We start from the raw sequence: 15,730 nt of genomic DNA on the forward strand, positions 1-15,730 counted from the left end.
AATTTTGCTGTGACGGCCGATGCTGAGCTGTGTCGCCCTCCTTTCCTCCTGTGGTGGCCTTGGCATTTCCAGGGGAGGTTCCAATGGCCTCCCATCCTGGCCAGGGTTCCGACTGGCTGAGCGTCTGGGAGTCGCCATCGTGACTGGCGTCTGCGCTCCCCACGCGGCCAGATTTCCCGTCCCCTCCCGTGTGGGTCACAGCACCTCTTGTCCCCACAGGGTGTCTGTGCCGCTGCTGAAGATGCTGGACCAGATGCTGGCCAACGGCTGCTTCGATGCCTTCACCGCAGACGCAGAGTGAGTCCATTTTCTGCGGCTGCAGGGCTGCTTTACGGCTCGAGCCTCACGGCTCACCCTTCAACCTGATCGCGTCCCGGGTCAGAACCGGAGGAGATAATTCCCAGTGCGTCAGGGTCGGTTTTCACACCACCCACACCCCACGTGAGGCTGGGCCTGCGCCGTGGACTGGCCAAGGAGGGGGATCGGAGGCCCGTGGTTGTCGCACTGGCGGGGTCTGGCACTTGTATGGGAGGAGGACGCGGGGCCCCAGGTGGAGAACCTGAGCTGGGACAGAGGAAGGAGGCCGGCGAGGCACAAGCCTGAGCACAGGCACCGCCTGCAGCCAGAGGCAGCGTCCTCGTCCGTGAGCCCTGGGGTCCTGGGCCTCGCAGTGGGCTGTCTCCTGGGGCCACGTTCTCTTGTGGCTCTGCCTCGAGTCCAGTGCATCTCGGACCTTGTGGGCTTGACCCCAGGGCTGGGTCTCTTGTGTCCTGTAGATGGGTTTGAGCGTCCTGCTGGGCACGTTTCAGTGACTCGGAAGCAGCTTTGAAAGTGTCAGGTGGGCCCAGACTGGTGGCAATTTTTGCCCACTTCTGGGCTCTGCTTGCTGCCTTGGGCCCTGGTTGGTGGTGGCAGTCGCTGTGTCATCTTCCTGGGTGGTCTCGCCCCAGCGTGGGGACAGCGTGCTTGCACCCACGTGCTGACCCGGCTTGGGGCTCCTTGAGGCCCCTGGGACGCCCCCTCCTCTCTGCTGCTCTGCGCTGCAAAGCACAACTGACTGCAGACTTGGGGCAGCCCTGGTTCCACCTCCGCCCCGGCCGTGACCCTGCCACGTCCTCACCACAAGCAGGGAGCCGGCAGCTGCAGCTTCTCCTTTGCTTCCCATGCCTCTGTGGTCACTGTCCTTTGCAGTCTGTGCTCCTAAATTTTGTTTGGTTTGTAGTTGTGTCATGTGGGGACAAATCTGGTCCGTTACCCCATCTCTGCTGGGACTCTGCAGTGCTTTTTTCACCTCATGACGTCAGAGCGTTTCCCCTTGTCTCGCTGATAGGACATCGCCTTGCTTTTTCCGTTTCTGATGCCAGAGCAGCTTCTGTGCTTGTGCCCAACCGTGCAGCGCGGCCTCCTTGCTAAATACAGTGGTACCTCAGTTTTCGAACGTCTCTGTTGAGGAACATTTCGGTTTATGAACGCCATAAATTTTATGGATCTATGGTATCATTAGATAGTAAAACTCATGCTAAATTTGCAGTTTTAGGGGTTGATTTTAAAGGTCTGGAATGGATTAATCCATTTTGCGTTACTTTCTATGGGGAAACTGCGCCTCGGTTTTCGAACGTTTCAGAACTCAAACGGTCTTCTGGAATGGATTACATTGGAAAACCGAGGTACCACTGTATGTGTTTAAGATCTTTGCACAGAGCCTCCTCGTTTGAAAATTTCCAAATAAAAGGGTAAGAGAAAGCATCTCCTGTTAATGAATATCGCTCTCTTTATTTCTCCATAGTTTTGTCAACTTTTGCTTTATGTATTTTAAGGTTTTATATTTTAGTACATCCAAGTTTAAGATTAATTATTATTATTAAATGACCTTTTTCATATCCGGTGACACTTTTTGCCTCCTATTTCGTTTGGCTTTGTATTAATGTGGCTGGATCAGCTTCTTTGGACTTTGGACGTATATTTTTTCAATTTTTTCACTTTCAGTATTTCCACGTATTTATGGTTTTGGTGTGTCTCTTGTTAGCAGTATATAGTTTTGTCAGAATTCAATCTTACAAGCTTTGTCTTTTCACTGGATCGTTTAATCTCATTACAAGTAACCCCCTTGGTCTTAAATCGAAGTATGTTTCCATATTCTCCATTCTTCCCTTTTTTTCTATTTAATTAACGATTGTTGTCTTTGTATTTTTCTTATATGTTTGCTGTGGGGCTTTTCACTCTTTTCTGGTCTCTTCATGGTCCCCTATGGAAGTCTGACTTGCAGTGTTTGCCATATTCCTGGGCGGTACCCAGATGTCAGAACACATCCCTTCCCATCACCCCCCTCGAGCTCTGGACCATTGTCCCATTTGGTTATGGATGTATTTGCACTTGTTTTCTGAGGTGAGTGTTACCCACATTCTTACTTTCTTTGTTCCTCATTACTGCGAACACGCCCCCTTTTCTGGGGTCATATGCTTTTTGCCAAAAGAGCCTCCTTCCGAATTCCCTCTAGTGAGGTCTGCTGGTAGAACCTGCTTCCTGATTTTATTTGCAGGTTATTTTCAGAGGGTGTGGAACTCTAGGCAGCTGTTTCACTTCAGGACTTAAAAAATGTCTTTCTACTTTCTTTCCATGCGTCTGTCTAGGTGACTGCGTCCTTGGGAGTGGTCTGGGTGTTTTCCTGCCTCCTTTTAAGATTGTTCTCTTTGGTTTTCTGTAGTTATTACTCTGATGTGTCTCGTTGTCCATCTGCATACGCATATAACTTATTAGGAATTTGTTACATTGAACCTGTGGCTTTGTTTCCATTTGTTCTAGAAAATTCTCAGCCATCGTCACTTCGGGTTTCGACTGCGTACCGCCTCTCTTGCGCGGTTCGCCTTTGCCCCTTACCCCGAGCTGCCTTCCTCCTGCTGAGCGTCTCTGAGGACGCTTCTAGTCACTGCCAAGTTTATTTGGAATTATATTCAGATGGAGCTTTTTTTGTTTGGCTCGTTTGCAAATCTGCGGGCTCCCTGCTCTTCCCCACAGTCACCTGCCGGCTGGCCCCCCTCACCATCCTGCAGCGCGTGGTGTGTGTCCTAATTTGCGTTCTTACGGTTGCGATGGGCAGCAGCCTGAGCCCTGAGAAGATGACCTGTGGCCGGCAGGACTGTGCGCCCCTCCCAGGCAGCGGGGAGGGTCTCTGGACTGTCCAGGTGCCAGAGGTGGCCACAGCCCATGAGAGGCTGGTGCACGCCTCGTCCCCCCTCCGCAGTGTGTTGCCACACCTTTGCCAGGACCAAGCTTGGGGTCTTGTCAGTGCTGGAGACTCAGCTTCCCCTGGAGAGCTGGACGTCCTCCGAAACCCGAAGCACCTGTCAGTGCCAGGCCCGGCAGGCAGGCAGCAGTGTGGGACCGTGGGCATTGTGGGTGGGGCTGCGTGGAGAGGTCTCGGGGCCCAGGGGAGTGGGTGGACACGCTGATGAGACGCAGAGGGTCTGCGGGCAGATCGGACGTGGGTATGAGGGAATAAGCAGTGAGGACGGCAGGGCGGAGGGGGGAAGTTTTCTCTGACAGGAAGCTGGATGCACAGGTGTGGGCCAGAGGGTCCAGGTCCAGTATGAGCACAGTTGGAGCCAGTGCGGGCAGTGCAGCTGGTACACAGGTTGGGGGCCCATGAACCCGAGTTATTCCTCAGCTCTGATGGCTGGAGGCCCGGGACCGGGCGGCCAATTTGGGTCCTGGTTCGCTGCCCGCTGTCAAGTGTGTCTTCTCCCCAGGCACTTGCCCCGCCCCCTCACACCCTCACCTGGACTGGGGTAACAGCACATGGTGCTGGGGACGGACTTTCAGTCCAGAGCACAGCTGTTTGTTGCGGATGCTCATGGATCCGTCCAGAGGAGCTGGGTTTCCAAGGCTGGAACTCAGTGTCAAGTCCTGAGAATGGGTGGTATGTGAACCCAGGAGGTCACCAGGGGAGAGTCCAGACAGGTGACGAGGAGGACTCCATTGTCAGGATGGGGAGCAGAGGGACAGCAGAGCCACCAGGAAGTGGACTGCATTGGAAGAGTGTTGGGGGGTGGGGGTGGCATCCATGGTGTGTGCCAAGTGGTCACATGGGCTGAGGATAGGAATGGCCACGGCCTTCTGTGATGTGATGGTCACTTGGTCCCCGACAAGCAGTTCAGTGAGCCGTAGGGAGAAGCCAGAGGGGGCAGGTTCTGGGAGGGTGGGGGCTGGAGTCACACCGAGGGACAGCTCTGAGTGACTGTGGTGACAGTGAGGGGAGAGGAGCTGAGGTCCACTTTATCCCACGAGGACAGAGTAGCCCTGGGACCTTTTTTGGTGGGGCAGAGGGGGACCCTGAAATGGCAGTGGCCAGTGAGGCGGCTGCTTCCCGCCCTCGGGGAGGTCTGGCCTGTCCCTTCACCCACAGGTCGGGCCAGGCCATGTTCTGTCCCGGACCGTATCCAGGGTCACTTGTACGGCCTCCAGCCAGTGGTTGGGCAGCAGGCACATGGGGTCACTTGGGCCAGTGTGCCGCAGCCCACACAGCATCTAGAAGTGGCCTGGAGCAGGGACAGCGGGCCCGTGGCCACAGCACTGCAGAAGCAAGTGTGCCCGTTTCATGGACCCTCGCTGGCCTTGCCACCCGGCCTCTGAGCCCAGGGCTGGGGGCATGCCCTGCTCCCCCCGCGGCCACTCCCTGACCTCCCGGCCTGGGACTAGGGCCTGGCCTGGGCGTGCCATCCTCTCTTTGCTCCTGCATGGACCTGGCTGGCCCACTGCAAAGTGGGCCAGGCGCTCACTGCTGCCTGCTGGGGGCTGGGGGACAGGAAGTGCTGTGTGGGGCACACGATGCAGGCAGGTGTCTGTCCCTGCTGCGCCTGTAAAGGAGCCAGTTAAGGTAACCCGGCGTGGGTCCTCAAGGGACGTGGCCCTCTGGTCCTCAGGTACCACACCGCATGCCACAAGCTGCTCATGCCGGTGGCCTGTGCTTTTGTTTCAGCCACCCCTTCGGTGTGAAGCTGCTCGCGCTCTGTAAGGAAGAGATCAGAAAGTCCAAGGACGTCCAGAAGCTGCGGTCCAGTGTGGCTGTGTGAGTCCCAAGTCACTGCTGGGAGTGGCGGGCGGGACGCCTTGGGGCGCTAGTGACCCTGCAGCCACATAAAATCCTTTCCTGACGTCAATTGAGAAGGATCAGTGAAGCCATCACGGGTGTCCCTTGGCCCTGGCCTGCGGGGAGGGGGACTGTCCACAGCAGCTGACCAAGCGTTCCGGGCACCTGGGTCTGTAGAGGGAGCGGCCAGGGGCCACCACATGCTCAGGCGTCACGTGCTCACGTGTGCTCACGCATGTGCTGGCAGGTTCTGTGGGCTGGTGCAGTTCCCGGGCTGCGTGAGGAGGAAGGCCCTGCTGCAGCTCCTCCTGCTTCTGTGCCACCCGTTCCCCGTGGTGAGTGTCCCTCCTTCTGGCTTCCACGCTGACGCCGGTGCCAGTCAGGACACCGGTGCTGGGGCCCCCTCACATCTGGGTGGGGCGGGGCGTCCTCTGCTGCAGGGACTCGGGGGCTCGTGGGGGCAGCAGCGGCGGTGTGACTCTCCTCCGGCCTTGGAGACGAGGGTGCTGCCCTCACTGGGGAAGCACGTGACACCCCCCTTCTGTCCCACACTGTCCGCCTGGGCAGGGGCCCTGGAAGGCCACCCACACCTGGGGTGACGCCTTCAGCTGTAAGGCTCCTCTGAAAGGCTCTTCAAATAATGCAGAGGTGACACTTTACTAAAGATCAGTCACCTCACACAGCAGTTCCCACGGCAGCACCCCCATCAGACATTCAGGCTCTCGGGCCACTGACCTGACTCAGCAACCCAAGGGTGGCCCGGGATTGGAGCGCACACACTCCGTCACCACCAGGGGCGACTAGGAAAGAAATGGGCTGTGGTATCTGTGACAACAGCGGGTTTCAGGAGGCACTGCCACCAGGTCATGCAGCCAGCCGCCTCCCTCTGGGCAAGGCTGCTGCTGCTCTGCAGAGGATGCAGGTGGCCTGGTCCTGTCACGGGAGCACGTGTGGTGTGGCCAGGGTCTCCTGGGTCAGGATCCAGTCAGCTCCCTCTGCATCGCAGCCTGCGCTGGACACGTCCTTCAGGCTCAGTCACATGGTACTTGGCAGTCCTGTCGTGTCCCCTACCACTCACATGCTCTGTCCTGTCCAGATCCGCAAGACCACTGCCAGCCAGGTATACGAGATGGCACTAACCTACAGTGACGTCGTGGGCGCGGACGTGCTGGACGAGGTCATGGCCGTGCTGGGTGGCACCGCCTGGTGAGTGTGAGGCCCCGGCCCACAAGGGTGTCCAGCAGGGGTGTCCGGAGCCTGTCGCCCCCGCGTTGGGTCCTACTAGGAGTGGTGGTTATAGCTAAGTGCCGTCACCTGTGCCCGGATTCTCAAGGGGCTGGCGGGCCACACTTGGGGAGGGGGTGCCTCCTGGCCTGTTCCAAGTGGCAGCGTTTTCAAAGCGGCATTATTTTCTCCCAAGTACAACTGTGTCGGTGAAACGACGGGTGGTCCTGGCCACCATTTGCTCAGAGGCAGCTTTTTATGTCGCTGGGACTTGTGTGTGAACTAAATGTGAGGCTGGCTCTGGGCGCTGGTGGGAGCTGGGCACCACGTCTGCTGCACTGTGGCTGGTGTCACTTTGGAATGGTGGCTCCTGCCCCCAGTTGCAGTGTCAGCCACAGTCCCCAAGGGAGCAGAAGGGCATTGCATGGCTGCCACTGTGTCCAGACGTGTCTCGGGAGGACCAGCCGGCCGTTGCTCGGTCTTGGTGGGAAGGGCACACGGGGCATGTCACATCAGCAAGGACACAGGTGGCGGGCAGCCGAGCCATTGGCTTCTTGGGGTCCCTCGAGACCGAGCGGGGTCCCGAAGCTCATCTGAGGCAGTCCCTGCGATTTCTGTCGGCTTCTTGGAGCTTGAGGACAGCGGGTCTGAAAGACGTGAGTGGGCCGGGGGTGGTACCCAGAAGCAGAAAAGCTACAGGCTCGACGGGCACTGCCGCCCAGTAGTGACACAGTGGCAGGCGTGCAGGGGACTCTTGTTATGGTCCACGTACTGTGCACACCCCTACAAGGGGACCCCTCCCTCACCCCCGTTTTGGAGACGGCACCGAAGCTTGGACAGGTCAGGGATCCGCGCATGTGCTGACGGGCGTGTCCCTCACAGCAGTGACGTTGTGGGAAGGGCTGGGCCTTCCCAAGAGCACCGGCTCCCCTGCCTGGACGGGAGCCACGGTGGCCGAGAGGGACGGAAAGGCCTGCGTCAGGGTTTCCTAGGGACACACTTAGTCTGGAGCAGGAGGGAGCCCGGTGAGCACCTCTCCGGCCTGCGGAAGCCCCGGAACAGAACCGTCCCAAGAGACATGGGCGTCTGGGACACTGACCGCCCGTCCTCAGCCCAAGTTCTGAACACGTGTGGAGAGCAGCAGTCAGCACTGGTGACACATTTCCTGTTACGTTGTCAGCTTTATAAAACCACTGAGGCACGTTCTACATCAGACCCTAACGTATTCAGCTTGAAGAAGGACTGAACACAGGGGTGGCCGAGCCCACAGTGCCCAGGGGTCCCCGCCGTCTCCTGCCACTCCCCATCCTTTTGTTACCAAAAAGAACATTTTTTTTATTATACAAGAAAAATGCTCAGTATTTCTCTACTGTGTTGCTAAATCTGGTTATTTTTAATGAAAGTAAACAGCTCTTCAAGTAAAACGTGGTAAAACTGTGCCCCCTCTGCCCTCTCCCACGTACCAGGCAGCCCGTGTCCACGTCCCCTGGGTCTGGCCAAGTCCTCCCCCAGCTCCCAGAAGGTTCAGGAGTGAATCCGTGTGCTAACTCGTGCTTGACGGCTGGCCTGGGTGGGGTCCTCGCCTGCAATGTCAGGCTCCTGTGCCCCATGGGAAGTTTCCCAAGTTTCGAGGTGGTGGTGGCTTTAGCTCCCAGCGAGTGCCCCTTCCTCGGAGCTGACGCCAGTGCCCTCTCCTCCCCAGGGACGCAGAGCTCTCGGTCATCAGAGGCCAGCGAAACCGCCTGTGCGACCTCCTCGGCGTGCCCAGACCCCAGCTGATCCCCAAGGTAACTGCACGCCCCCCTCAGGCCTCCAGGGACACACAGGCCCCTTCCTGTGCCAGGTCTCCACACGCAGCTGCAACAAGCTCCCGAGTCCAGGACGTTCTGGGTCCACGCCGCCCGCCCCGTTGGGCCCACTCGGCTCCCGGGACCCGTGGGGATGCTGCACCGCTGGGCTCCTGACTCAGGGGAGGAAGGTCGCACAGAAGCCAGTGCTGACGAGTGGGCCCCACAGTGACCGCTGCTCCGGGTCGGCACCTGCGTGTCCCTGGGTACAGCTGAGCACCTTCTGTGACCCTCCCTCCCATCACCTGTCTCCTCTGGGTGGCCTGCAGTTTACACGTCACTTGTCAGGCCCTTTGCTCTGGACGTGCAGATGCCTCCCACTCTGCGGCTGCCTCTCATCCCGAGCTGATGTCCCCCAAACTGGCACTTCTCCCCTTGTCATGCTTGGAGGTACCTTTCCCTGCTCGAGGTCACGTCTGTCGTCTCACGTGTTCTCCTGACAGCTGTATTGTGCTCCTTCTACACCGACACTCACAGCCTGCGTGGTGGGGCCTGGCCTGTGGCATGAGGGACATGCTGTCCCCATGCTTGGCCCAGCTGCATCCTGGCTCCCGAGCGCCATCACCATGGTCGTCAGCCAAGCCGTCCTTCCTGGACTCTGTCCTCCGCGTGCTGGCTGCTGGACAGGACCCCGGAGGACTGTTCAAGCTCTGATCTTTCTCCCTGGCAGTGTCTGCTGGGCCCCCCGTCTTTGTTTCCATCACAGAGCTGGGTTTCTAGCATCTCCTGTCATTCTTGCTTAGAGTTTCCACCCCGCCTTTTACAGCCTGTCTGTCCTGGGCCCACTGGCGCCCTGGGGGCATTAGTTGTATCTGTATGAAGGTTGGTGTCTACCCGGGAGCTGCAGGTTCCAGAGCTCGGAATTTCTCCAGCACCGTTCGTGTCCCAGCCTCGGGGGGTCCGTGTCGTCCTCCTCAGAGCATCTGTCTCACAACTGGAGCCCCGGTGGGGAGGTGGCAGGAGGGAAGGGCGCTCTGGGACCTTCTGGCTGTGAGCTCACCAGTCTTGTCCTGGCCGCAGCATTTCCAGGCTGCCCCCTAGTTCCAGGTTCGGTTGGGGGGCTCAGCTGGCCTTGGCCCTGGAGCGGTGGCCTCTGCTGGAGACGGCGGGGCTGGCGTGACTCTCAGGGTTACTGTGCCGGCCCCGCCAGAGCCTACAGGGGTCTTCTCGGGGTCTTGACCCGGTGAATCTCCACAGGCCAGTGGGTGCCCCAGGGCCGTGGCCCCCCAGGGCTTCTCACCCGGAGGCTGGTCCTGGCAGGGGAAGCTCTGGGTCTGTCCATCTCTCTGGTTTCAGGGCGGTGACTCGGGGCTGAGAAAAATGGCTGGTTTTCAGTTTGTGCAGCATTTCCCTGCCGGCTCTTCTTTCCCGTCTCCTTGTCCTTGGGGCCTCAGGCCCTGACACATCTGGACTCTGCTGTCCAGACGGTGCTTGGACGGTCACGTCTGTGACCCCTTGCTGGTGGGTGACCTCCGTGCCCGACATCTGTTACCAGCCCCCCTGGAGTTAGCTTAGTGTTTGGGGGGGATCTGTCCCATCATTTCTGTTCTCACATTTAAGTGGGTCGCTTACAAACAGTAGAAGCTTAGCTCTGATTCTTGAATCCAGTTTAAGGACCTTTATTCACTGGAGTGCTTTTGACCGCTTTCATGTAATGCGATTAAGGATTTCTTCGGGTTTCCACCTGCCACTGTCATCTCTGTGGCCGCTAACGGCCGCTCCTCCTTCCTGCCTTCATCTGGGTTAAAGGTCCTTATCAGCTCACGGCCCTGCCTGACCGTCCGTGAAGTTTTCCTGCTGCTCTGCTGGGGAGGCGATGTCAGCGCAGAGGGAAGGGTGGCGCTGGGTGTGGGGTTCGTGCCCCAAGGGCCTGCCCCAAGGGCCATCCCAGCCTGTCCCCACTCAGCCCTGCGTCCTTATCCTACTGGACAGCTAGCCTGTCCCCTTTGCGCTCCTGCGGGCACTTCTCAATGATTCTCGTTCTCCCCCCCCCCCATGTTGGAACGGGTGTCGGCCCTGCTCTGGGGGCCCCTCCACATCCGGGGACAGGCGCTGATCTACTCAGCCCCCAGGTGACACTGAGGGACGCAGGTGGCAGGTTGAGCGCCACATCAGCTCCCAACTAAATGTGTTTACATTTGTATCAGGAACTTTCGCACACGGGTGGGTGAGGCTGGGAGAACAGTGTAGGAATGGCCTGCCCGCTACCCGGCTTGTCAGCCGCAGGCCCCAGGCGTCCGGGGAGACGGCACCAGGGGTTTCCTGCAGGGAACGGCCCAGAGAGGCCGAGGGGATGGTCCTGACCGTCTGGCCCTGTCCTGTGTCCTCCACAGCCTGCTGCTCGCTGAGGCCGGTCCTGGGAGCTGGGCCCTCGCACCCGCCCGGCAGGGAGAAGTCAGCGCAGGAAAGCTGGACGCAGCCTCGACCGGTACGTGACGTGTGCCAAGGGACTCGGAGTTTGTCACCACGGAGGCGGCTTTTCTCACACGTGCCTGTGCTCTAGGGACCGGTGTTGTTGGTATTGCTTTTGTCTTAACACAAGCTCACGTTTTATAAAATCACATGCTGAGCAGTCTGTCTGTCTGTGTCTGACACCATTGTGAGTGAGGGTGACTCACGGGGACAGGGAGGGCCAGCTTCCTGGGGGAGTGAACTGGAGGGTCCCTCCAACTCGGCCGCCGCCTGCCCACGGAGGGGAGGCCCCGGGTGGGGACCAGGCCTCGCTTGGCTGAGCTGCTTTCATGCCCTTCGAGAGACTCATGTCATCAGATGTCCCAGTCTTACACCGGCAGCAGGTCAGGGAGGGATCAGTGTCTGGACCTTGGCTACAGAAAACCGCGCAGGCACCTTTTCAGAAGGAATAGAATGAATGTTTTTAGTGTAATTTTAAAAACACCAAGACTCCAGAGAAACGGCATTTTGAGACACGGAGACGGACCCGTGGACCACCAGACCCACCGGCGATGCTGTTGGGCAGTTGCTCTCTCCACGCTGCTCTGCCTGTGTAAACTGAGGAGAACTGAGCCAACCACCGGCAGCGACTGGCCAGCGGCTCTGCACGCCCCAGCCTCACCCCCGCTCAGCCACCCCCCGCTGCCTGCAAACACGCTCCTCATGCAGCTGTGTCTGAAGCCCACCTGAGCCCAGGTGGTGCCCAGCCAGAGAGCGTGCGGACCACCACGCTGAACACGCAATCTAGGAAGGACGGCAGAGCAGGCGGCATGTGGGCTGTGGTCAGGAAAGTGCTGGAAGGGTGGCTCCCTCGTGGCCCCAGACAACTTGAGCTCTGAGGGGGTGGGTGGGCTGCACGTGCAGCAGAAAACCTCCAAGTGAGCACGGACCCGTGTCTGCTGAGCCCATCTAACCGTAAAGCTGTGTTTTGGTGGTAGCATGGGGACAGAACACAAAGCTGGGACCCTACGTAGCTGCACCCTCAGCACAGGCTGAAGGAGGCCAGTCCTCTAAGAAAGGGACAGGTAGGTCACTGTCTCGGCCACACTTACTGAGCTGTACAACGCCTGCCATGGGGACATCTGAGTGAACCGGCCCCTGGCCGGGCTGCTCCCAGACATTGGGCGCAAGAGCAGGAGGCGAGCTAAGCCTCCGGCAGCAGGCGCCGCGCCCCACAGAATGGGAGGAAGAACCAGGCTCACACTTGAGGATGTTCCCAAGAAACAAGGCGTCCTTAGCAAGGTCACACGACGCACCCCAAACAGGGGCAAAGGCGTTCACTTTCGGGAGGGGCTACAGATGAGAAGACTAGTGGGACGTGCAGTGGCCTGAACAACACAGACAACGCTGAGGGGCCTGCAGGGACCTTCTGGACGGAAGGATACGTGGGCAGCTCGGAGGCAGCACTGGGACCCCAGCTGTGTAGGTGGGGCGGACGTGCCACACCCCAGGCAGCGTCCCCATGTGCTTACAAGCCTGACAGTCCCAGACAGGACAACAAGCCCACATCTGGACACGTCCCAGTGAAACTGCAAACGGGACCACAGGTTCGAATGCAGCACGAGGACGCGTGGCTTCAGCTTGCCACCCACGGCCCCGTCGGGCACACGGGAGCCCCCTCCCACTGTGAGGCTGTGCCCTGCGCTGCCCTTGTGCTCGCACAGCCGGTTTAGTTCCACGTCTCTAGTCAAGGCAGACGCAGCAGCTGCCCCCAGGTGTTTACCCAAGATGGAGTCCACCAGACTCGTATGGGGCGGAACTGGGCACAGGCATCAGGCAAGGAGCGCGCCGACCCTGACACCATAAGTCAGCGGTGCCACAGACTGGGTGGTCCCGTGCTGTGACCCCAAAGCCTTCTGGGTGACAGGGGCGGGGGGCCGCCCCGTGCCTTGGTCAGATGCACAGTCGGTGTGGGTCACAGCTCACATCCCAGGAAGAATGCCCCCCAATGCCTGCCTGGTGAGGGGCCAGCCCCATGCACGGAGGAGGGTTGGCAATGCATCTGGGGCCACTTCCCCCCGACAGGGCTGCCCTTCCCTGCTTGCCCTCGATCCCGCGTCACCTGCAGGATGGCCCCACCCCCCGGGCTGGGCTTCTGGGGGCCTGGACGTACCTGGGTGTGGCCACTGAGGGCCGTCAGCTGAAGTGAAGGAAGTCCCGGCCCTCCTGCAGGTGCAGGGACCTCAGGTTGTCCTCCAGTGCACCCCCTGTGAGGTCCTGTGGGAGGAACAGTAGGTCCGGCTCGATCCAAGCTGCCTAGGCTTTGGGGTCCACTGCTGAGGGGGAGAGGGCCAGAAAGTGGAACTGCGGGCGCGTGACCACAACGCCCCCACAGCCTGGCTCGGCCCCTCCCTGCAGCAGGCAGCTGACGCCCACTGCAGGGACCCAGGGAAGCAAATGACATTCGTGGAGAGACCCTTCTGCTCATCCTTTGTCCAGGGCAGACCCGGGCTCATCCTCCCAACTCCTGGAGTCTCTAGGAGGCCCCACCCTCACCTCTCCGCAGGGGCCAGAAACGGCCACTCGACAACGAGCTGCTGCCACATCCCCTCCCTCCTCCCACTCCGTCCCCTGTCCCTGCAGTGGAGAGACAGCCGTGACCCTGCAAGGAGGGTCAAGACCCAGGAGACGGGCTCATGTGACTGCCAGGGTTGGTACAGACTTGGGGGATAAGCCCCTAAATGCTTCAGCTTGGCCCGTGCAGTGGTGCTGGCTTTGGCCAGGCCCCCTGAGCCCCAGCCCAGGCCTGACGCCTCCCCCGCATCCCTCCTGCCTGGGGCCATGGCAGGTTTTGCCTGTGCGTGCCCAGGCCTGTCCCTCACCCCAGCACCTGCTGCCCAGACCCCCTGCTGCCTCGATAGCTCGGCTCCCAAAGACATGACCAGCACACCAGGAGTGTCCCTGGCCTCTGGGAGCGTGTAGCAGGGGCCCGTTCTGCTTGGCCAAGGCCATCACGCTACTGTTGTTACTGCTGGGCGTTGCTACAGGTATTTAAATGAAAACCACTCTGCTGGGGAACATCCGAAATGCCCATGTTCTGTCCTCCACTGGCTCCCTTTTGTCCTCCGTTCTCTCTGTTACTGAGACTTGAAAGGAAACACACCAGGGCTCAGCCCGGACTCTGGCCAGAGACCTCTGACAGCAGCGGACAGCCCTGGGCTTGCAGAGGGGCCAACGGGAAGGCAGGCTTGGCCCTGACCAGGGAGGGGACTCCTTCCCAAGATTCCATTACAGGTAATGCTTCTAGAATTGACAGAGACCACTGAGAGAGTGAAAGGACCAGACAAAAACAACAGAGGATCAGGACCCAGAAGGTACAGGTAAGTCCTGATATTGTTGGGAGAAATCTATCTCCATGGGAACCTCTTAGGGACATCAGAGCAGCGGAAACCACAAACCCAAAAGACACAGGAGGCGCTCAGCTCAGTACCACACGCGCCTCAGAGAGCCGTGCCCCACAACTGGGGAACTGATTACCACTGTCCAGTCGGTGAGCTTGTGCGGCCTGGGGCCCCATCCTGCCCCTGGGCATGTCCCCTGGCCCGGCCACTTCGTGGGGCATTGTCCAGTGACATGGAAGACACAGCAGCCCTACCTAATACCTAAAAACAAACACAGGCAACCAAAATGGGGAGACAAAGGAAACACGTCCCAAATGAAAGAGCAGACAAAGCTCCAGAAAAAGAACTAAACAAAATGGAGACAAGCAACCTACCAGACACAGAGTTCCAAACACTGGTTGTAAGTATGTTCAGTGATCTCAGGGATAATTTCAGCAAAGAAATAGGAAACATAAAAATGGAGATAGAAGACATAAATGACCAGTCAGAAATGACTACAATGGAAATGAATGCATTACAGAGAAATCAACAGATTAGATGGCGAGGGTCAAGCCAGTGACCAGAAGGGAGCAGAAAACACCCAATCAGAACAGAAAAAAAAATTTACAAACTGAGAGTTTAAGGGGCCTCTTGGACACCAAGTGCACCCACATTCGCATCATTGGGGCACCAGAAGGAGAAGAGAGAGAGCAAGGGATTGAGAACCTATTTGAAGAAATAATGACTGAAAACTCCCCTAACCTGGCAAAGGAAATAGACATACAAGCCCAGGGAGCACAGAGAGTCCCAAACAAGATGAACCCAAACAGGCCGACACCTAGACACATTGTAATTACAACAGCAAAGGTTAAAGACAGAGAGAGAATCTTAAAAGCAGCAAGAGAAAGGCAACTAGTAACTTGTAAGGGAGCCCCCATAAGACTGTCAGCTGATTTCTCAACAGACTTTGCAGGCCAGAAGGGACTGGCACAAAATATTCAAAGTGATGAAAAGCAAGGACCTACAACCAAGACTGCTCTACCCAGAAAAGCTACATTTAGAATCGAAGGACAGCTGAGGAGCTTCCCAGACAAGATAAAGCTAAAGGAGCTCATCACCACCAAACCAGCAGTACATGGAACGTAATATAATAAAATGGCAATAACTACACACCCATTAACAATTACTTGAAGTGTAAGTGGCTTAAATGTCCCAATCAAAAGATAGGGGAGCTGAATGGATAAGAAAACAAGACCCTCACATATGCTGCCTACAAGACTCACTTCAGATGGAAAGACACACATAGTAAGTAAATGGATGGAAACAGATCTGTCATGAAAACGGAAACAAACAAACATAGCTGCGGTAGCCATACTCATACCACACAAAATAGACTTTAAAACAAAGGCTATAATGAGACAAAGAAGGACACGTAATCCCACTTGTGGGTGTTTATCTGAGGAAACCCAAAATGCGACTTCAAGGGGACCTGTGCATCCATATGTTCATTGCAGCATTGTTTACAAAGGCCAAGGTGTGGAGGCAGCCTGGGTGTCCGTCGATGGATGCATGGATAGAGAGGAGGTGGGACATATACACAGTGGGATATTGCTCGGCCAGGGAAGGGATGGGTTCCTGCCATCTGCAGGGGCCTGGGTGGGCCTGGAGGGTGTTGTGCTGAGTGGAGTGTCAGACAGAAAGACAGATGCAATGAGATTTCACTTATATGTGCAATCTAAGAACAAAATTAACAAACAAAGCAAACTCAGATACAAAGAAATTTTGATGGTTGCCAGATGGGA

The 15,730-nt window shown here is 57.8% G+C and overlaps 2 protein-coding genes across 15 annotated transcripts in view; one reads left to right on the top strand and one right to left on the bottom strand.

Annotated features, from left to right (window-relative positions):
- Positions 1-10,732, top strand: part of TBCD (tubulin folding cofactor D) — a 134,955-nt gene extending 124,223 nt beyond the window's left edge. Inside the window, exons 34-39 of the mRNA XM_074319596.1 lie at positions 220-297; positions 4,976-5,065; positions 5,334-5,421; positions 6,183-6,292; positions 8,013-8,097; positions 10,491-10,732. Of these exons, the coding sequence (XP_074175697.1) occupies positions 220-297; positions 4,976-5,065; positions 5,334-5,421; positions 6,183-6,292; positions 8,013-8,097; positions 10,491-10,505 (466 nt within the window). The 3' untranslated portion in view covers positions 10,506-10,732. The remainder of the gene's footprint in view (positions 1-219; positions 298-4,975; positions 5,066-5,333; positions 5,422-6,182; positions 6,293-8,012; positions 8,098-10,490) is intronic.
- B3GNTL1 (UDP-GlcNAc:betaGal beta-1,3-N-acetylglucosaminyltransferase like 1) overlaps positions 7,683-15,730 on the bottom strand; it is a 51,773-nt gene continuing 43,725 nt past the window's right edge. For 6 of the 14 annotated variants that reach the window (XM_074319604.1, XM_074319603.1, XM_074319599.1 and 3 more), the window contains 2 exons: positions 12,722-12,825; positions 11,035-11,157 (listed from right to left, as the gene is read on the bottom strand). In XM_074319604.1, coding sequence (XP_074175705.1) covers positions 11,044-11,157; positions 12,722-12,825 — 218 coding nt within the window. In that variant the 3' untranslated portion in view covers positions 11,035-11,043. Of the gene's footprint in view, positions 11,005-11,034; positions 11,158-12,721; positions 12,885-15,730 lie in introns of those variants that run through there. The other 8 variants (XM_019735513.2, XM_019735510.2, XM_019735507.2 and 5 more) reach the window with 4 other exon arrangements.

The sequence above is a fragment of the Rhinolophus sinicus genome, linkage group LG15 (assembly GCF_036562045.2).
Source record: "Rhinolophus sinicus isolate RSC01 linkage group LG15, ASM3656204v1, whole genome shotgun sequence".
Taxonomy (NCBI): domain Eukaryota; kingdom Metazoa; phylum Chordata; class Mammalia; order Chiroptera; family Rhinolophidae; genus Rhinolophus; species Rhinolophus sinicus.